General features: G+C 46.7%; 1 protein-coding gene across 1 annotated transcript in view; it reads left to right on the forward strand.

Annotated features, from left to right (window-relative positions):
* Nucleotides 1–19,809, forward strand: part of LOC138249031 (pepsin A-like) — a 37,807-nt gene extending 17,998 nt beyond the window's left edge. The window contains exons 5-9 of the mRNA XM_069203090.1: nt 4,031–4,227; nt 6,112–6,228; nt 9,455–9,599; nt 18,583–18,681; nt 19,571–19,809. Of these exons, the coding sequence (XP_069059191.1) occupies nt 4,031–4,227; nt 6,112–6,228; nt 9,455–9,599; nt 18,583–18,681; nt 19,571–19,699 (687 nt within the window). The 3' untranslated portion in view covers nt 19,700–19,809. The remainder of the gene's footprint in view (nt 1–4,030; nt 4,228–6,111; nt 6,229–9,454; nt 9,600–18,582; nt 18,682–19,570) is intronic.
* The last annotated feature ends 3,173 nt before the right edge of the window (nt 19,810–22,982 follow it).

The following is a 22,982-nucleotide window of genomic DNA, read 5'->3' on the forward strand; positions in this document are numbered from 1 at the left end:
CCCCACCCACCTCCCACTGCCCCATCCCACCCCAGGACCAACTTAATGGTGGTTGCAGATCAACCCCACTGACTGAGCAGGTCCTCTGCCAGCTCTCCCCCGCTGCCCGGAGCCTCTTTCACCCTCTGCCACCCTCCTCTGAGTAGGTGCAGGGATGCTGCAGGGCATTTTTGCTGCCTGCCTGTTGCTGCTGTCTGCCCCAGACGACTTGCTGCCTTTCTTTTTGGCCTCTCTGTCCTGTGCACCGTTCTCTTGCTCCCCCACCCCTGCTGCCTTTTCCGCCATTTCTCTTCCAGCGATTTCCCTGCCCGCTCACCTCCCACTGCCCTCTCCCACCTCAGGACCTACTTAATAGCAGTAGCAGCGTGACCCCACAAGAGTAGATGCCTATCTTTTTGGCCTCTCTAGCCTGCGCACTGTGCTCCTCCCTCTGCGCCCCTGCGCAACCCCTCTGAGCAGGTCCTGGGCCAGCTCCCCCTGCTGCCCGTAGCCTCTGCCAGCCTCTGTCCACTCCTCTGGGTAGGTGCAGGGTATTTTTGCTGCCTGTTACTGCTCTCTGCCCCAGAAAAGTTGCTGCCTTTCTTTTTGGTTTCTCTGGCCTATGCACCAACTCCAATGCCTGCTGCTCAATGCATGATCCCTCTGCATACACTCCATGGAAATCTGGGACACAATACCCACACTCAGACCAGACCGGATGTTCATCACCGAGACGTGGCTCATGCCCGCCTCGGCTCCTGACATTACCGGCACCACCCTACAAGGATACAAACTGCTCCACAAAGACAGCCACAAAAGCATGGATGAGGCATTGCCATCATGCATTAGTACAATCTCCTGTGCACCACCTTCGAAGGAGAGGTGTCCCACCTCCTGGAACGCCTAAACATCAGAATCCAAACTGATGCCAAAACAACTATTAGAGGAATCCTCCCGTACAGACCCCTAAACCCTTCTCCATGTTCTGCAAGACTGTCATCCCCAACCTCATCGCCCCCTAGCCATTGACTCAACAGACTACTTACTCTTAGGAGACCTGAATTTCCATTTAGATGAACCCAACAACTAGTCACCAGCCCCACACACCCTGTGGGCCACACCCTGGACCCCATCTTCACAGCCTGCGAAAAAGTCCACCAGACCGGAGCTGTCCAACACTACCAATCCTCCCCCTCTCCACATATGGGGAAAAGTCACAGAAACCCAATGGACCACCGCCCTGGAGGCCAGCAAACCCATCCTTTCCGCCAACCTTGTGCAACACGACTGCAACCTCTCTGAGTGGACCATCAACAGTGCCAACAAAGTGGACCCAGCAAGAAGCTCAGCCCCCAGAAGAGCTAGGAAGCCTGCATGGCTGTTCACCCCCTAACTACACACACTCAAGAGAGAATGCAAAAGGCTAGAATGGAAGTGGCAAGGTAGCAGGAACCCGGCAGACCGAACCACCTTCAAAGTTGCACTGAACAAATACCATCTCGACCTCTACTCAGCCGCATAAAGGAGAGCACCAACTGCCTGAAGGAACTCTTCAAGAACGTCAAAGAGTTCTCCTGCCCAGAAGCCACCGAAAAAGTCAAGTTTGGCCACACAACAGAGCTTGCATGGACAGACCACCACCTGGTACACTTCACCATAACCAGCAAACAGGAGCTGTCTAGCACTCCCCCTCCCCCAGACTCCAACCCACCCAGAGCCTGGAGACTAAATAGCTGACTACTTCCACAACAAAATTAAAGCCATCTACAGGAACTTCCACCCCCAACCCGCCAGCAGCGTACACCTACTGACTCCTTCTGAGGACTCACCTAGCCACTTCATCACCGACTGGAAACCACTATCCATCCAGGAAACAGCCACCCTCATGAATACGACCCACTCTGGCTCACCCAACGACCCATGCCCACATCACATCTTCAACTTGGGCCGGAAGAAAATAAGCAGTATCCTCTCTCCCATCCTCAACACCTTCATCACGACTGACACCAACCCCGAAACATGGAAACAAGCAGAGATCAAGCCACTCTTGAAGAAATCTTCTGCCAACCTCAGCCAACTCAAAAATTACCACCCCATCTCTCTGCTCCCATTCCCTGCCAAAGTCCTGAAAAAAGTCATCAACAAGCAACTCTTTGAACATCTGGAAAGACAACCTACTTGACTCCTCCAAATGTGGTTTCTGCTCCAAACACAGCACTGAGACAGCCCTGATCACAGAAAAAGATGACATCAGATCCCTTCTCGACCACAGTAAGAAAGCGCCCTTGATCCTCCATGACCTTTCTGCCATGTTTCACACAATCTCCCAATACACCCTTACCTCCAGGCTCCGCCACATCGGGATTCAAAGCAATGCCCTCAAATGGATCCACACCTTCATCACAGGCCACACCTAGAGGATCCACCTCCCTCCCTTCATCTCAGAACCTAAGAGCATCATATGCGGCATCCCCCAGGTATCCTCTGTCAGCCCCACCCTTTTCAACATCTATGTTACACCGCTGCCCGAGATCATTCATTCCCATGGACTCAACATCATCTCATTCGCTGACAACACCCAATTCATACTCTTCTTCTCAGAAGACAACACCACCCCCAGTGACAACTTCAGCAGTTCCATGACACGTTGAGAAATGGATGAAATCTTAATGCTTGAAACTAAACAAGGGCAAGACTGAGGTGATCATCTTCGGATGCAACCCCTTCCCCTGGCCCCCCCACTTTCAGACAACCCCCGACCCCAGTTGACCACACCCACAATCTCTGTATCATTATCGACTGCAAGCTCACTTTCAAACAGCAGATAAATGCGGTAGCCTCCTCCTGCTTGCAAAACCTTCACATACTATGGAAGATCTTCAGATGGATCCTCATTCAAACCAGAAAGACGGTCACCCAAGACATCATCATGAGCAGAATTGACTACAGAAATGCCCTCTACATCGGACTCACCTCTCAGCTACTACACCGCCTCCATACTATTCAGAATGGTGCAGCAAGACGCATCCTGGAGCTCCCAAGACAGTCCCACACCATCCCCCTTCACAGAGATCTCCACTGGTCACCGGTGCACAAGAGGTGCAAATTCAAGGCCTTCACTATTGCATACAAGGCGCTAAACAACATCAGACCCAATCTAATCAACCAGAAACTCACCTTCCACCAGCCTACCAGGGAGCTCCGCTCAACTACCCGCTCCCTCGCACAGAGTTGCTAGAATTTGATGCAGCCGCATCAGAGGTTGCTCGTTTTCCTACCTCGTGGCCAAGATCTGGAATGACCCCCCTCTCCACCTACGCACCTCGCACACCCTCCTCGACTTCAGGTGGAAACTTAAGCTATACCTCGTCGAGGTTAGCAACCTAATCACAGGGACATCCCTTAGCACTTGGATATCCCCCGGGATGATAAGCACTTTACAAATTGATTGATTGATGAGAATACTGATCTCCATGCTGGTAGGCATTTGTAATAATATATTTAGTCTAAGAATGTTTTTGTATTAAAGTCAGCTGCTACTGCTACTACTACCTCCACATTTAACCACATTTCTCTGATTGTTGTGGAAGGTGGCACTCGTAGGACCTGATTCACAAAGGTAAAGTCACCCTTTTAGCTAAAATTAAGATTATTTTCGTAAGCCTTTTTGTAAATTCCCAAAGGGATTTATGAGTAGTATTTTAATGAGGGCGGACTCTCCACACGTAGAAAGATAGGATAGTCCTACATTTTTATGTTCAGAGACTCCACACTCATAAAGATACTTCTAGTAAAGTGCTTTTGTGAACAGCAAACAATTGTAAGGTTACACAAAACTAAAGTGTACCTTTATGAAGCAGCCCCATACTGTGTTTGCACAGATAGTCATTTGCAGCCAACTTAAAGGCAACATTAAACTTTAAGCCCTTCTCAAAACTCTGTTCTTTCTCTCCCTGTTAACATCACATTTGAAACAGTTCCCTTGTTCATGACTCAAGCCCTGTGTCATTGCCTGGACTGTGCCCACTTCTCATCTCTCTCCTTCCTGCAGGTTGAGGGCATTACAGTTACTAACCAGGTCTTCGGCCTCAGTGAGACAGAAGCCGACTTCTTCTACTACATGCAGTTTGATGGGATCTTGGGTCTGGGGTACCCCAGCATTTCATCAGATGGAGTCACCCCAGTCTTTGACAACATGTGGAGCGAGCAGCTGATCCCCCAGAACCTCTTCTCTGTCTTCCTCAGTTCGTAAGTCACCTTAATTCTCCTGTGATATCAGCAAATTGGTGTGTTATTGAGAGAGAATGAAGTGATCGTTGGATAACAGATTCATTGTTCCCAAAACTGAATCTCACCACTTGTAAATGAATGTATGGAACTGAGATTCCTGTTCCACAGGCAGGAGGGAAGAGCTACGCCAGAAACCACAAGTGAAAATGACAGTCTCCGGGAGTTTGCTTTCTTTTGTCAATCAGTCAATCAGGATTTATAAAGCACGGCAAATCACCTGTTAGTGAGGGCAGAGCTACGTCAGAAACCACAGGTGAAAATTACAGTCTCCAGGAGTTTGTTTTCTTTTGTCAATCAATCAGGATTTATAAAGCATGGCAAATCACCTGTTAGGGACTCAAGGCACTGGAGTTGCTTGCTGCTTCGTGGTGCCCTGTTCATTCAAACAGTCATGTCTTGAGTCCTTTCCTGAATTTGCAGAGCGATGTAGCATTCCTGGGGTGCAGGAGAAGGTTGTTACAGGTGTTGGCCGCTAGGTAAGGGAAGGAGCATCCTCTACTGTTGGATTGGTGGGTCCAGGAGGTGTCTGCGAGGAAGAAGGCAGATTGCACCTCTCTGGTCGCTTGGTGGAAGGTCATTCATTTGCTGGCCCTTTTTTGTGCAGGACTTTGTATGTTTGTGTCAATGTCTTGAACTGGCATCTCCTCTGGATCTGGAGCCAGTGTAGCTTCTTGAGGTGTGGTGGGTGATGAGAGTCCATCTGGGGAACACAAGGATGAGTCTTGTAGCTGAGTTTTGTATTGTCTCTTCAGGAGGCTTGCAGTGATTCCTTCGTTCCTACATTGTGTAGACAAATGCAGACAGTGTTCACCACTATCGATCACTAGCTTCTCATGTATCAGTTAGGAGAGGTTTGTACCACCACTAATGTAACTCATAGTGTGGGCCCATCTTACTAATGTGATTGGTTCGATATTCAGTTCAGGGTGACCTCGAGAGTGGATATAGTTCTGGAGAGTGTTGGTCAAGCTCTCATGCCATTGTGCCAGACCTTCTACGTCTCGAGCATGAAGGAAGGCTACTTTCTCTGGCACTCTAGGAGGCTGGGACCTTCTAGAGATCCTGGCCCTGACTATGAATCTCAAAGCCCTAGGGCCTGATTTAGATTTTGGCGGACGGGTTATTCTGTCGCAACAATGATGGATATCCCGACCACCAAAATATAAATCCCATTGTTTCCTATTGGATTTATGTTTCAGCTGAAAAGATATCCATCACTGTGGTGATGGAGTAGCCTGCCCACCGAAATCTAAGACAGTCTCCTAGTTCTTCGCAAGGCCCCAGCATCTGCAGCATTTATCATAATTAGAGAAATATAAAGAACCTTCTTGGCTTCCACCGAGAGTTACAATACTTAATTTCTCAACTAATGTTTTTCCAAATCTGATTTTGGGGTTGTAAGTTAAAATAATTCCCAGTTTGGTGTAAGGGACCTCTGAAGGGAGCCTAATATTGACTACCCTGTTGCTTACACCCCTCGCATCAGAGTCTGAACAGTCGCCTTGAAAAAGATAGTTGAACTGAATCAGTGTCTAGTGACAGTGTAAGCAGTGGCAGGAGGTTCCCAGTTAATAACCAACTGAGATACTCCACAGTGTTATTCTAAGGATAGATGAACAGAAAAGATGGTGACCACAGTCATATATCTGACCCTCAAAGGTCAGCTCACAATCAGAAACTGGATGACTTTAGCTGAATCATTGACTCGATCTATGAGCTGCACAGAAGTAAGTGCTCCCTGGAAACCAAGTGTTTTTTTCTGCCCCTTTGCATTTCCGTCCATCCCCGGCTATCCACTGGCCTTGGAATACCCAAGTAATACTCCCTCTTTTACTTACTCAGGAATTCAGCTGTTGGAAGTGTGGTGACATTTGGAGGATACGAATCTTCATACTACTCTGGAAGCCTGAACTGGGTTCCGGTCTCTGACGAAGGATACTGGCAGATCAACCTGGACAGGTATTGTGTTCCCATTCAGCCATACTGACAAATCAACATGGGTAGGTATTGTGTTCCCATTCAGCCATACTGACAAATCAACCTGGACAGGTGTTGTGTTCCCATTCAGCCATACTGACGAATCAACCTGGACAGGTGTTGTGTTCCCATTCAGCCATACTAACAAATCAACCTGGACAGGTATTGTGTTTCCATGCTTCTTATACTGACAAATGAACCTGGACAGGTGTTTCTATCCAATCCCTGGTGACTGACCATTCAGGACAAGTAGTGTGTTTGCATGTAGCCAGTACTGACAGAACAACCTGAGCAGGTACTGTGTTTCTATCACCCCATACTGACAAATCAGCTTGGATAGGTGTTGTGTTTCTATCTAGCTGGTACTGACAGATCAATCAGGACAGGTATTGTGTTTCTATTGTACCATACTGGTAAATATACCTAGACAGGTGTTGGGTTTTTATCATTCCATGTTGACAAATGAACCTGGACAGGTAGTATGTTTCTATTGTTCCACAGTGACAAATGAACCTGGACAGGTGTTGTGTTTGTATCATTCCATACTGACAAACTAATCTGGACAGGTGTTGTATTTCTATCATCCCATACCGCCAAATCAGCCTAGACAGGTATTGTGTTTCTATCATCCCACAATGACATTCACCCTGGACAGGTATTGTGCTTCTATCGTCCTACACTGAAAAATCAACCTGGACAGGTATTGTGTTTCTATCATTCCATACCGCCAAATCAACCTGGACAGGTATTGTGTGTCTATCATCCCATACCGGCAAATCAACCTGGACAGGCATTGTGTGTCTATCATTCCATACCGTCATTTCAACCTGGGCAGGTGTGTTTCTGTTATCCCACACTGACAAATCAACCTAGACAGGTATTGTGTTTCTATCATCCCAAACTGACAAATCAACCTGGGCAAGTGTTGTGTTTCTATCATCCCCCAATGACAATCACCCTGGACAGGTATTGTGTTTCTATCATCCCACACTGAAAAATCAACCTGGACAGGTGTTGTGTTTCTATCATCCCATACCGCCAAATCAACCTGGACAGGTATTGTGTGTCTATCATCCCATACCGGCAATTCAACCTGGGCAGGTATGTTTCTGTTATCCCACACTGACAAATCAACCTAGACAGGTATTGTGTTTCTATCATCCCACACTGACAAATCAACCCGGGCAGGTGTTGTGTTTCTATCATTCCCATACTAACAGAACAACCTGGACAAGTGCTCGGTTTCTATCATCTCACACTGACAAATCAAGCTGAACAGGTAATGTGTCTTTATCATCCCACACTGAGAAATCAACCTAGAACAGCATTGTGTTTCTATCGACCATACTGACAAAGCTGCCTGGACAAGTATTGTGTTTCCATCCAGCTCATACTGACAGAACAGATATTGTGTTCCCACCCAGCCCATATTGGCAGGGCAGCCTAGTCAGGTGCTGTGCTTACATCCAGCCCATACTGGTAGATACACCTGGACAGATATTGTGTTTCCATACAGACCACTAAGTCTCATCACCTTTGTGAAATGTTCCTGATGCTTGTAACACTGAACCTGAGAGATTCCTGCATCTCAGGTGTTGGCTGTGTCACTAGAGCTGAGAGATGCTTGCATTACAGTCCCCTCAGGATACTTGTATTACTGAAGCTGACAGATGCTTGCATCGCAGATCCTGGCTGTGTCGCTGAAGCTGAGAGATACTTGCATCGCAGGTCCTGACTGTAACTGCAGAAGCTGAGAGATGCTTGCGTTACAGTCCCCTCAGGATACTTGTATAACTGAAGCTGACAGATGCTTGCATCGCAGATCCTGGCTGTGTCGCTGAAGCTGAGAGATACTTGCATCACAGGTCCTGACTGTAACTGCAGAAGCTGAGAGATGCTTGCATCGCAGGTCCTGGCTTGTATCGCTGAAGCTGAAAGATGCTTGCATCACAGGTCCTGCAGGATACTTATATTACTAAAGCTTAGAGATGCTTGGATCGCAGGGCCTAGCTGGTGTCACTGAAGCTGAAAAATGTTGAGAGATGCTTGCATCACAGGTCCTGCCGGATTCTTGCATCGCTGAAGCTGAGAGCTGCTTGCATCACAGGTTCTACAGGATGCTTGTGTCGTTGAAGCGGAGAGATGTTTGAATCACAGGTTCTGGCGGATGCTTGTATCACTGAAGCTGAGAGATGCTTGCATCACAGGTTCCACAGGATGCTAGAATTACTGTAGTTTAGAGATGCTTGCATCATGGGTCTTGTAGGATGCTTGTATTACTGAAGTTTAGAGATTATTGCATCACAGGTCCTTCAGGATGCTTTTATCTCTGACGGTAAGAGATACTTGCATCACAGGTCCTATAGGATGCTTGTATTACTGAGGCTTTGAGATACTTGCATTGCAGGTCCTTGCCTGTATCACTGAAGCATAGAGATGCTTGCATCACAGGTCCTGTAGAACGCTTGTATTACTGAAGCTGAGCGAAGCTTGTATCGCAGGTCCTGCATGATGCTTGTATCACTGAAGCTGAGAGATGCTCGCATCGCAGGTCTTGGCTGTCACTGAAGTTGAGAAATACTTGTTTCACAGGTCTTGGGGGTGTCACTGAAGCTGAGAGATGCTTACATAGCAGGCCCTTCAGGATGTTTGTATTACTGAAGCTGAAAGATAATTGCATCGCAGGTCCTGGCTTGTATCACTGAAGCTGAGAGATGCTTATATCGCAGGCCCTGCAGGATGTTTGTATTACTGAAGCTGAGAGATGCTTGCATCACAGGTTCCGACTTGTATCGCTGATGTTGAGAGATACTTGCACCATAGGTCCTGCCGGATTCTAGTATTGTTGAAACTGAAAGATGATTGCATGTCAGGTCCTAGCTTGCATCGCTGAAGCTGAGAGATGCTTGCATCAGAGGTTCTACAGGATTGCTGTATCGCTGAAGCTGAGAGATGCTTGTCCCGTAGGCCCTGTAGGATGTTTGTATTACTGAAGGTGAGAGATGCTTGCATCACTGGTCCTGAATGATGCTTGTATCACTGAAGCTGAGAGATGCTTGCATCACAGTTCCCACAGGATGCTTGAATCAGTGACAGTAAGAGATGCCTTGATTACAGGTCCTACAGGATGCTTGTATCACTGAAGGTAGAGGCTGACATCTCCCCACTCTCTCTCTTTATCTCTCTCCCCTCTCTCTCTCTTCCTCAGTATCACCATAAATGGAAATGTTGTTGCCTGCAGTGGGGGCTGCCAGGCCATAGTGGACACAGGGACGTCTCTGATTGCTGGACCCGACACGGACATTGCAAACATCCAGAAAGATATTGGAGCAACCCTGAATGCTGATGGGGAGGTATGTATGTTAAGCTTCTCTGTGTGATATTGTAAATTACAGCAGAGAGTGGGTGACTGTAGGTTGTGAATAATATTCTATGACTCAACAGAGGCCTCATTAACTCTGTCTCATACTTCATCTGTATAATCCCCCATAGAGATTTAACCAGAACATTGTACCAAAATAACGACTGATAGAATATTTTATCTCAAATATTGTTTACAAAAAGATTGCCACGTATTAGTTAATAAAATAAAATGCACTGTCAATGGGGTAATACATTTGTAAACCATAGTTAGGATACAATATTTCCCATATATAACCTCATCTAATTCCCACTGCAAGGGTCAAAGAGGCCCACCCAAAGAATGTGACTAATATCTTCTCAAGTATTGACAATAGTCATCCAGGAAGACACTGCTTTTCACCATAACATTAGTTAGTACATGAATAATCCCCAGTGAAAAGATATTCACAAACACATCAAGATTAGTGCATTGGTGTGGCACTAGAATGACATTGTCAGGATGTCACCTGGCATAAATATCATGTCCTAAATACACCACCCCATTTCACTTAAAAATGGAAAATCTACACCCAATATTTAGGACACAACGGTCCTCATTATGACATCGGGATGCCACGGGTGCCAACATACCACTGCGGCCATCCGTTCGCAGGATTATGGACACTGCCCGACTTCTGCCACACTTAGGATGGAAATCTGGCAGTAGCCATGCTGGCGGAGGTGGTGTCCTGGCGGTGCTACCACCTGCACTGCCCCATCAGTTGGACGCCGCCAGCCGTATTAAGACCTTTAATACAGCCTGGCAGTGTAGTGCTGGTGGGACGCTGCTGGCGGTAGCAGCGCCCCTTCCCGTTCCCTGCTGGACGACCTTCTCCCTGGAACAGGTAAGGTGATCGTCTGACAGGGGAGGCGGGTGGGAAGGTGTTCTTTGTAAGTGTGTGGTGTCTGCGTGTGTGTATGAATGTGTGTGCGTGTATGAATGTGAGTGTTAAGGTATATGCGTAGTTGTATGTGTGTGTCAATGCATGTCTGAATGTGAAGTGAGTGCGTGTCTGCATGTCCGTATGTATGCCTGTGAGTATGTATGTTTGGATGTCTGTGTGTATGCATGCCTGAATACATGTGAGTATGTATGAGTGAATGCGTGTATGGATGAGAATGAGTATATGCGTGTCTACGAGTGTGTGCGTGAATGGGGTTGTGTGAGAATGGATCAGGGGGGATGTGAATGGATCAGAGGGGGTGAGATGGATTGAAGGGAGTGGGTGTGAATTGATCGAGGGAGGGTGAGTTTGCAAGGGGGTAGGTGGGGGGTGTTAGGTGCTTGCTGGGGGGGAGCTGTCTACCAGTGACAGGGAAGGAATTCCCTGTCACTGGTAGGCCCTACCACCATGGTTTTGGTGGCATGGCTACTGCCGCAGAAACCATGGTGGTAGGCAGGCTCATAATACCGCTGGCGGTACTCTCTGGGCCGCCAGGTCGGAGATGAACATCTCTGGCCCGGCGGTTCATACCGCCATGGTGGTATGAGTGGTAATGTGGCGGGTTGGCAGCACCAACCCGACACACTCATAATGTGGTGGTATACACTGTCAGCCTGTTGGCGGTGATACTGCCACACTAACCCTGGCGGTCAAAAGACAGGCAGGGTTAAAATGAGGGCCTATGTTTGTACCAATGATATTCTGACATACAACTACATCTGCAGTACACATACATAAACCTATCTCTACCTTTCTGATTGTCATGCAGATATGGTTTCACTAGTCACCAGTAATATGAAATGAAGAAACTTCTCAATTGTAATAATGTATTAATATTGGTTTATGACATCCTAGTGTGACAGTGTGAAATGTAGGTCACAAAGCTGAATAACAACTGCTGCTAACACAATTAAACTAGTTTTCTGACTCTTCTGAATGATTCTCCATGAAAGTGAGTAGACCTTGGTAGACTCAGAGAGATTTATAGCAGAGCTTTTATTTCTATTGCTTTGTTTCTACTTACAGGTTGCCACTTACCCTGATTTACAGTCTTTAAAGAGATAACATGACAATGTTTTACATAATATTGCAACAAGTTGCTTCTCTGCACATAAATCGTGCATTCTGCACAGTTACATTATTATTATGGGCCTGACTAGGAGTTCTACGGAGGGGATCACTCCGTCCCAAATGTGACGGATATCCCGCCCGCCACATTACAAGTTCCATAGGATATAATGGACTTGTAATTCAGTGGGCGGTATATCCGTCACACTTGGGATGGAGTAATCCCCTCCGCCGAAGTTGTGACCCGCCCGCCATATTACAAGTTCCATAGGAGATAATGGACTTGTAATTCAGTGGGCGGTATATCCGTCACACTTGGGATGGAGTAATCCCCTCCGCCGAAGTCGTGACCCGCCCGCCACATTACAAGTTCCATAGGATATAATGGACTTGTAATTCAGTGGGCGGTATATCCGTCACACTTGGGATGGAGTAATCCCCTCCGCCGAAGTCGTGACCCGCCCGCCACATTACAAGTTCCATAGGATATAATGGACTTGTAATTCAATGGGCGGTATATCCGTCACACTTGGGATGGAATAATCCCCTCCGCAGAAGTCGTGACCCGCCCGCCACATTACAAGTTCCATAGGATATAATGGGCTTGTAATTCAATGGGCGGTATATCCGTCACACTTGGGCGGAATAATCCCCTCCGCCGAAGTCGTGACCCGCCCGCCACATTACAAATTCCATAGGATATAATGGATTTGTAATTCAATGGGCGGTATATCCGTCACACTTGGAATGGAGTAATCCCCTCCGCCGAAGTCGTGACCCGCCCGCCATATTACAAGTTCCATAGGAGATAATGGACTTGTAATTCAGTGGGCGGTATATCCGTCACACTTGGGATGGAGTAATCCCCTCCGCCGAAGTCGTGACCCGCCCGCCACATTACAAGTTCCATAGGATATAATGGACTTGTAATTCAGTGGGCGGTATATCCGTCACACTTGGGATGGAGTAATCCCCTCCGCCGAAGTCGTGACCCGCCCGCCACATTACAAGTTCCATAGGATATAATGGACTTGTAATTCAATGGGCGGTATATCCGTCACACTTGGGATGGAATAATCCCCTCCGCAGAAGTCGTGACCCGCCCGCCACATTACAAGTTCCATAGGATATAATGGGCTTGTAATTCAATGGGCGGTATATCCGTCACACTTGGGCGGAATAATCCCCTCCGCCGAAGTCGTGACCCGCCCGCCACATTACAAATTCCATAGGATATAATGGATTTGTAATTCAATGGGCGGTATATCCGTCACACTTGGAATGGAGTAATCCCCTCCGCCGAAGTCGTGACCCGCCCGCCACATTACAAGTTCCATAGGATATAATGGACTTGTAATTCAATGGGCGGTATATCTGTCACACTTGGGATGGAGTAATCCCCTCCGCCGAAGTCGTGACCCGCCCGCCACATTACAAGTTCCATAGGATATAATGGATTTGTAATTCAATGGGCGGTATATCCGTCACACTTGGGATGGAGTAATCCCCTCCGCCGAAGTCGTGACCCGCCCGCCACATTACAAATTCCATAGGATATAATGGATTTGTAATTCAATGGGCGGTATATCCGTCACACTTGGGATGGAGTAATCCCCTCCGCCGAAGTCGTGACCCGCCCGCCACATTACAAGTTCCATAGGATATAATGGACTTGTAATTCAATGGGTGGTATATCCGTCACACTTGGACGGAATAATCCCCTCCGCCGAAGTCGTGATCAGGCCCTATATTTTCCCCCATGAGGAGCAAGCAATTTAGGATTTAAATTGGTTGGTGGAGTTTTGATGATCTGAGAATTTTAAGAAATAAAGGGCCTCATGTGCTATTATTCCATTTTCAAAAAGAGTATTCGCTAATTGGCCTGTGCACAAATAGATCAGGTCACAGAATGCTAGATCGCAGGAGGTTTGCAGAGAAGCATGCTTAACTAATATCAAAATGGATGTTTTTGATTTGCGGCCCCAATCACATGGATGGTGTCATCAAGGCTCAGCAGACCACCATGTCTGCGATTGTGTTTAATAAAGAAAACTTAAAGGAAAGAGGATTGCATTGAAAAAAAAACTTTCTTTTTTTGAGAAGCTTCACTGAGAGTTGGTCATCATCTCTGAAAGTTTTTCAGGACCAAGGGGAAGGGGTCCATTTAGAGAAAGATCTCCGAAAGGGACGCCTCCCCCTTTACGAATCAGATACCACCCCATTTTAGGTGTCAGTATCAGAACGATGGGGTTATAAACCTTAAGATTTTGGAAATTGCACGCTTTGCAATCGCTCAATAGCTTTATACATGAAGCCCAAAATACCCTCTGCTGTATATTTAAAAGCTTATGGCAAGCTGGCTCGGATTGTCATAATCTTTTAAAATACCTCTGCTTTGAGCCACATTCCTGTATATGGTCACACAACTCCTCTGAGACTTACAATATCTTTTTAGTATATGGAAGAAGCTATTTCATCCCACATGTTCGTTGATCTTTCTCGTATGTAATCTGTAGCTTCTAACTGATCCTGCATGAAAGGGTCAAATAAAGAATATTCATTGCCTGTCATTAGAAAAGAATGTCAAATTGCATAGAGCTGAGACTGTATGCTGTATCCAGTAGAGGGATTAGGTCTACCTGGATGGGCCATCACTGGCAGGATGGGGAGGGAGCCCATCAAACATCTGATGCAGGTGTGCTGTTTGTGTCATGGCAGAGGAGGGCACAGTTCGGTAGTTGTGCTTTTATCTTTGAAGACTACAGGTCTCTGAAATAAAGTGCTGTCCCCATGAAGGTTGAAAAGGGAAAACCTCAAGTTCAAACAATGCCTGAGATACTATTACATGCATGTGTTGTCAGTTAGGAACAAGGGGCCAATGTAGAAAGGTGTTTTGTTGTCCCAAAGCCTGCAATTTGAAGGCAATACAGGACATTTTACTTCCAAACAAGTCTGTGTGATGTACAAAAGCTATTTTGTGGATAAACAATATCTTCTGGTTTGTAAAAGTGTTCTGTGACCACTGCAGATAACAACTGAGAGGGGCAACCCCCTTCAATTTTTAGTCAGAATGTGTTTTAATAATGGTTCTTGATGGCATTTGTGGTTGAGGTTGAAATCCATTCATCAGTAATATCTAAGGTGTTCCCACTGTGTGCCCCCCAATGTCTCTCCTTCAGTGTGAAGGATTCACATTGACATAACATACATGCAGGGCTCGAGGTATGCTGCTGCTTGAAAATTACCTACTGCCTCACTATAATTCATGAGACAGCGGGTTCTGCAGCATCCTGTGAATATCCAGTTTAGCACATCAGTCACATGTGGCAACCAACAGGTGTGCAGTTTGCATGTCCTAGTTTTCGATCTGGCCATGATACATCAGGCTCAATGTGCTTTTGATAAAACCAAGATGGGCTATTAGAAATTAAAAACAATCTTGATTGTTTTGTTAGTCAAAACCACACAATTACATTTGTCATACATATAAAGAGCCGTGCTGGACTGACACACATGAACTAAAAGAACCCTTAATCACAGAATGCAGTCTTTTTAGGGTAGCTAACAAGTGAACTAAGAGGTGTTAGTTCTGACTGGTGAGAGGTGACATTCTTCTACTATAACCCGCATAGCACTGACCACTGCCCTGTAGAAGGCCTCACGTAACATGGAACAAGTTCATGAATACAGATGTCAAAGAAAGAGAATGCTCTGGGGGAAGAGTCAAACATCCTCCACAGGTCTAAGATTACCTTTGTGAACCTGCCCCTCTATGTGACTGCTTTAGGTAGTGTAGGGATAGGCATCTCCCCTGGCATTGAAGTTGTCCACAAAAGCCTGTGTAGGAGTAAGTGTCACATGATCTGAAATTAGTCCCAACGTTGTGTCTTGCGGGAGCGCAGCCTTCTTCCTCCCATTTTATTCCCATCACCCCAAAAGTTTCCCAGTTGTAAAAACAGTAGAAGACAAACATTGGCGAAGCAAATAGGTCTTAGCAATCAGAGAGCTATAGGTATTGTCAATGCTAATGACAGACAGGTAGGGCAGAAACAGGCCTGTGCAGGAGGGGCACCCCCACCTGTGTGGGCCCTCTCTCCCAGAAAGGAATGCTCAAACCCCACCAGGGCTGCGTCCTTCTGCACCAAATAAGGAAGCAAAAGGTACTTGAGACGATGGGGCCTACCATCTTAGGAGGGGAGGACCAGGAGTGGAACTCCTAGAGCTAGCGGCACGCCCTGACCCTGGGCGCAAGAGCGAGGGAGTAATGAATCAGACCCTCAAATACCACCACATACCAAACAGGGCACACTCTTCGCATGAACAGTTAGAGGCTTGTAATTAAGACTAATGAGCACCACAAATTCCAATACCTGGCAATGCTGCACTGTATTAACACTTCCATAACACGACTATTTGCAAGGATAAGCTCATTTCACCTGTCACTGCACTACTCAAATAAACCTCAATATTTAAAGTCAAGAGAAAGCTAGCGAGTCCTGCGTCCACGGCACGAGCTTCAAGATGCACACGTAGTCACCCATTTAAGAAAAATAAAAAAGTAGTCCAGAAACAATGGATTAAAATGCCTGCTACATAGCAGAAGAGGCATGACTTATGCATGTCCTTGACAAATGAGGAGAATGAAAAATGGTGCAACAATGGTGTCAGCAAATAGGAAGCCTATGGGTGTGCTGTAAGCTCACAAAGTAGGTACTGCATGTCTCAGTTCCAGACAGTACATGCGCGCCATATAGAGCCCAGACCTACAAAGGCCTGACCAAAAGAGAAACTAGGTAGCTGTGAAGCCCAGTAACATTTGTTCTCTTATGCTATATTTTATATCACACTTCTGCTTTTTCCAAGCACTGGAAGTAATATATCTCACTATTGTTTAAATTAATGATACTCTGTTTCTTGACCTCGAAGTGATGAAGGCAGAGTCTGCCTTGCTGAACTCAAACCTGGGGCCTGCAGAGGATGACTGATGATGTAGGAAGTTTTTAAGAGGACAAATCACTTCAAGCTGAGTAAGGATTCAAAGGATTTGAGAAACCTCAGTGATTTCTGATAAATAATCTGGTTATTGGCAGGTGGGATATTATCCCTCTGGAGAAACTTCTTTTGCTGCAATGCCACTGCCCACTGGTGGGAGGAGATGTTCCATTTTCTCACCTCCAAAGTGCCTACTTTCGAAGTCAAACCCAAAATGTTCTGAGTTTTTGGAAGTTCACCAGTGCCGCTCTAACATCACACTCACCATCAACCATTGATAGTAGACTTGCAAATATTGCAAATCTTCCATATGCACCATATGACGTTGGAATTACCCCACTTAAGTGTGCAACAAAGTTGTGGACGGTGCCAAAAATGAATATTTAGTGGTCAGAAAATACTGGTTACCATTTACGATGAGTATTTTGCAACCAGTAAGCATTTTTTATGAACTGACCTATGTAACATTAGGTTCTTTCGTAAAAAACTGAATTGGATTGAGTTGTAATCTGACCTACCTAACTAAAATTCATTAGGTAAGTTACAAATTGTGACTCAGTCGGATTGGCAACAATCACAGTGATTGAGGTCTGCAGGGGTCAGGAGGGCACCATGTCTGTGATTCTTTTCCAAGAAGGTTATTTTCTAATGCAGCCAGATTTTCATGAAGGAAACAGAACTTGGGTTGATAGTCATAATGTGTGGTGCAGAGGACCACTGCAGGCTAAGATATATGGTTGTAATGAGAGAGGTTGCTACAGGGGAGCGGATGGGGAGTGATGGCAATACCTGACATGGTCAGGTACCTGAAACAGCATGACCAGTGTAGACCACATCAAAGCATTTGTCAGGTGGTTTACGGGTAAGCAGAGTTTGAAGTGGCAGAGGCTTCAGTAGTGGAGCTCTGGGAGGGGTACTTATGGACACAGCACTTCTACAAGAGCAGTGCTGAAAGGACAGGTGTCACAACAAGCAAACATCAGTCAAGCATTGCCATAAGAGGGCACCAGAGAGTTCAGGCAACATGCCAGGGGCAAAACCAACAAAACAGTTTACCAGTGTCTTCCACCATTGCAAGTGAGGGTCAGGAGGTTGACTCAAGAGATAAAAAAAACACACCCAGGTACAAACAGCCACTTAGGAACAGTGCAAAGATATGGGAGGGGTACTAAGGGCCATTGCAAGGTATCAGTTTGTAACATTTACATGAGGAGGGACCCATATGTGTTTCACACCCCCAACCTCAGCTAGTAGTCCCTTCCCATAAGGGGAGGCTGAAAAGGGGTTGTAGTGAGCCAGCAGGCTGCAGTGCTCTCCAGACTTGTGTTGAACTTGAATGTGTGACACTAGGCAGTGAGACAGGTGCAGTTTCTGCTTCTTTGCCTAATGTCACCCATCAGATGGAGAATGTGACTATTCACCTAGCTTCCCAAGGATCACAGCAGCATCTGCCTTCATGGACAGGAGCCGGATCATGGCAGAGGTGAGACAGCGAGGTAAGTCACCATTAGCAGAGCACATAGATGGGGTCCCCACCATCTGCTTACTTTGGTGATGGATGATTGACTACACCATACCAGATCCTTCGGTATGATAAGGAAAAGGACCTCTTATTAAATTGATTGGCTCACTAGCAACCATAACTTCCAGATTTGCTACATACTGCTCTTCTTCAGCCTCCTTGTATCCATTTTATTTTCAGAAACTAGGTTACCCTGATGTAAATTCTGCTCTCTTGATCTCAACACCTACATTCCCACAGGGCATGAGCCTCCTACTGGTTGACCATATATACAGTTTCGTAGATACAATGATTTGTAATGTATATTATGATAAATAATACACAATGTTGAATAGCTGCTTTGGGATAGCCTCTTGGTTGCCAAAGGTTTTTGCCGGCTCTAATAACCCTCCCTTGTTGTCCTCCTAGTACGCTGTGAACAGTAAAACGATGGGTTCCCTACCAGAGATCATCTTCACCATCAACGGGGTGCAGTACCCACTCTCTGAGAAGGCCTACATCGCCCAGGTGAGATACACCTTCTACACATTAGTAGTATGTACAGAGTCACCCACAGTCCATGCACATGGACCCAGAGTGCCAACCAGTAAGGGTGATGGGCCTAATTCTTCTGCTGTGAGTTTTCTCCTATGAGGAGGTACACTGTACTCAAGCGGTCAGCCTTACTCTAGTAGATAAGCACTGCCAATCACCTGTGAGGCTCTCAAGGTTCTGGCATTGCCAACTGCTCCATGTGTAGGTCTCGGATAAGCTGTAGTATGACACAACGCCTCACTTGCAGATCAAGTATAATTCATTCATAGGGCAGTAGTAGTGCTCAGGGTTTTCTACAAGAGGGCTTGGGAATCAGGATCTGAGCGTCTGATATATAGTTTGGCAGAAAGGTACACCGTCACAAAGTGAGCATCAGCAGCATAGGAAGGATGCCATGGGCCGTTGTACAAGCAAGGAAAACTGCCTTTTTGGCTGCCGTTGGGGAAGTAAAATAGAGCATTGTCAGCGTTCAATGGGCCCCTCAGAGCTCTGAGCCTCTGTGCCACCTCACCCGCTTCACCAGTGGTAGCTACCACCCCGGTGGTGGATTCTCTACCCACCCTTTTAGAAGTGGATTAGAATATAATCCACGTGTAATAAGGCAGATGTGATATCTGTCAAGTTAAGATGGAGTAACCAGTCTGCCAAACTCTAAATACAGTCCTTCTTGACCTAGTGCTAATCTTCACTTATATTACAGACATGAGGGAAATGTGCCTGAGCAGCACTGGGGTTTGCCCACTTGGCATTTGATTTCTGGGAAATCCACCTTGAAAGCCTTTAATTATGGCTAAATAAAAGGTCAGTGAAAGATGCACCTGGAGCCATGCTGAGTCCTTCTTTTATTTTTACCTTTCTTTAGGCCTCCTGCACCAGCAACCTACAGGCGTCCTCCCCTGGTCTCTGGATCCTGGGTGACGTCTTCATCCGGGAATATTACGTTGTGTTCGACAGAGCAAACAATCAGCTCGGCCTTGCTCCCATTGCGTGAAGATGACCAGTTCACAATGTTTACCTCTAATCAACACATGATTTTGCAACATTTTTAGATATAAATGGAATATGCCAATGCTGGAGTGTGCCTTTTTAGGGCATGGTAAATGTAGCAATGTATGGTGAATAAAGAATCTTTGTGAAACCAGACCTGTCCATTCTCTTCATTTGGGGGGAGGGAGGCATCTGTACCAAGGATAACCAGTGGGAGAAGAGCGTTCAATCAATCAATCAATCATGTTAATCATAAAGCACAACACTATCACTCCTAAAGGTATTTGGGTGCTGCCTTGTGCTGTGTCTCCATCAAACAGCTGTGTCTTGAGTTTGCTTCTGAAATCTGCCAGGGATGGAGATGTTCGGAGATGAAGGGGCAGTGCGTTCCAGGACTTGGCAGCAGTGTAAGGAAAAGAGCAAAGGAGGGGCCCCTGCTGCTGGTGAGTGGATGTGGGGGTGAGGGCGAGGTTGAGAATGGAGGAGCACAGGAGTCTTGAGGGGAGATGGAATCTGAGACAGTGGTTGATGTAGGATGGTCCTAGATTGTGCAGGGCTTTGCATGCAAGTTAGAGGATCTTAAACTGGCAGCTTTTCTGATTCGGGAGCCAGTGGAGGCTTTTGAGGTGTGTGGTGATGCTGGAGCTTTTGGGGAGGTTTACTATTAGATTGGCTCTGGTGTTCTATAGTGTTTGGAGTCTTTTGAGTATACTAGGTGGCTGGTGATCAGTGTGTGTGTGTGCCGATTTTCCTGGTGTCAGAAGGTATCCATTTGAAAATTCAGTGGAGCATTCTGAGGATGTGGAAGCAGGATTAGGTGATTTAGTTAACTTGTTGGTTCATGGCCAGTTGACTGTTGAGATTGATGGCGAGGTTTCGTGCATGGTCTGATGAGGTATGAGTTCAGTTGGCTACCAGCTATGATTCCATACTGAGGCATTTGTCCCAAAGACCAGGTCTTCCATATTGTCTGTGTTCAGTTTGAGGCAGCTGTGTTTTATCTATGTTGCTATGTTGGTCATGGCGTTGCGGAAGTTGCATTGTGGGGGTCCTTGGAAATACGGAGGATGAGTTGAGTGTCATCTGCATAGGAGACTATGTTGGGTACCTGGGATCTGACGATGTCCGCAAGGGGGTCATGTAGATGTTAAAGAGGGTGAGGCTGAGGGAAGATCCTTGGGGTACGCTGCAAGTGGTGCTCTTGGGTACAGAGGTGAAAGGGAGGAGGCGAGTGCTCTAGGTTCTGCAGTGAGGAAAGAGAAGATCCGTTTGAGGTTGTTCTGTTAAATGCCTATGTTGTGGAGTCTGTTGAGGAGAGTGTGGTGGGAGACTGTGTCGAACGCAGTGGAGAGGTCTAGGAGGGTGAGAGGCGCTGTTTCTCATCGGTCTAGAAGGATCCTGGTGTCGTCCGTGGCAGCAATCAGAGCGGTTTAATTACTGTGGTTGGCCCAAAATCCTGATTGTGTGGAGTCAAGGAGGTATTTTATTTTGAGGCATGTGGCAAGCTGTTGGTTTATGGCTTTCTCTAGTACTTTTACCGGGTAGGGGAGCAGGAAGAAGGTCGGTCATTTTTTAGGTTGGTGGGGTCAACAAAGGGTGTGGTTTCTGTTGCGTTTGCGGAGTTCTGTTGTCAGTCTTTTGACTATATACTAGAGATCTGAAGAATGCACTATGTGTGGCTGCTGAGATGTGTTGGAGTCTGGTGTAAGGGACCAAGACAATGCAGCTGGTGAGCATCATTAAAACTAGAGGTAAGTTTCCTAAACAGAACTACAGGCAAGCAGCCTCTGCAAGCCTCATTACTTAAGGACTGATCCGTAAGCACCAATCACACTGATGTTAGGAAGACACTAAATGAAAATGGGGGCATGGCTTGGATAGCCACAATGGCAGACGTGTGAGCTGAGCTCTTCTGGCCTGCTGTTCTCAAATCTACCTCTGTCTTCCTGCATTGGGAGCTTGTCACATAATCATCACTCAGTGGAGGGGGGAAACTGTTGTGTGACAGCAGGAGGCTGCTCTGCGTGGGCTGTCTCCCAGCTTGTGTTCCCTTAGGAGCAGGGCCTGCAGGCCATGTGGGTGTGCCCAGATGCAGGCTGGACACTTTCCTGGCCACTGTGGGCCTGATATCAGACCAGGACAGCATCGACAGCTGGATAGGTGAGCGGTGGAACCTGCTGTTGGCCTGGGGTCCTGCTCCCTGATACTGCCGCCTGATATCAGCCGGGGGTCTCGCCCTCCTCTCCCTCACAGCAATGGTCCCATGGCCCTGCCTCACTGTTGCTGGTTTGTGACTGTTGGATAACAGCTCGGCTGACACTCGGCTCACAGTTGTGGCCTGTGTTCATGCCTTACTCTGGCCCCCTGGAGAGCCTAGCAAGGATAGTCGGTGCCCCCCATAACTCACCTGAACTCACTGCATCTGCCACTGAGCTCCTGGCTGCCTGTTTTACATGGCCCTTGGCCTCCAGGGGGACACCAGACTTGTGTCTCCAGAGTTTTCGTTTTCTAAGATACCCTGTACAAACTTCCTTTGAGGAAAGACCTTGGAGGCTTAGACCCAAAATGACTAACCTCTAGAGGCACCTTGGAGACCTTACTGAGAGTCTGGCCCTGCTTTGGGAAAAGTTGCTCTGCACCCAGTGCAGAACCACTTTCTTTCACCCCTTAGCGCTCCCCAAATGCCACCATGTGCGCACCGTATCTAAGATATGGTGCACCATGGCAGTAGTTAGGGGAACTAGCATCAAGATTTTTGATGGTAGTTCAGAGCTTTGCATGATTAGTGTCAAAAATGTTGAAGCTAATCCCATTTGAGGCCTATTGAAAACAATGACATGCCTCCTTTTAACACCTGCTCTGAGCAGGTGTTAAAAGTGCTGAAATAAATGACTTAAGGAAATCTTTTAGACTTCCAATGCAGCAAAATAGAGGTTGTGGATCTCCCAGAGGTCTGGAATATTAGAGCAATGCAGACACCATCCAAACTTTATAAAATCCACTGTGTTCTCAAACAGGTTCATATTGGGACTGAAGGAATTTCACATCAATAAGCCTAAAGGAGATAGACTCCAGAAGAGGTGGTGAGGTCATGTTTAGGTCAGGGTTATACCACCAATGACTGGGATTATGCTACTTAGACCTTGATGTGGGTGAGGATGAGAACTCCTCTCAGTGTCCTATCACATTAGGTCAACCCTGAAGGTTAGTTTGTTTTCCTTGAGACTCGGTTGGACAGCTCCACTCTTATCATAGACAGTATATATGCCCCTAACATGGACCAGCCC

The sequence above is a fragment of the Pleurodeles waltl genome, chromosome 8 (genome assembly GCF_031143425.1).
Source record: "Pleurodeles waltl isolate 20211129_DDA chromosome 8, aPleWal1.hap1.20221129, whole genome shotgun sequence".
Taxonomy (NCBI): domain Eukaryota; kingdom Metazoa; phylum Chordata; class Amphibia; order Caudata; family Salamandridae; genus Pleurodeles; species Pleurodeles waltl.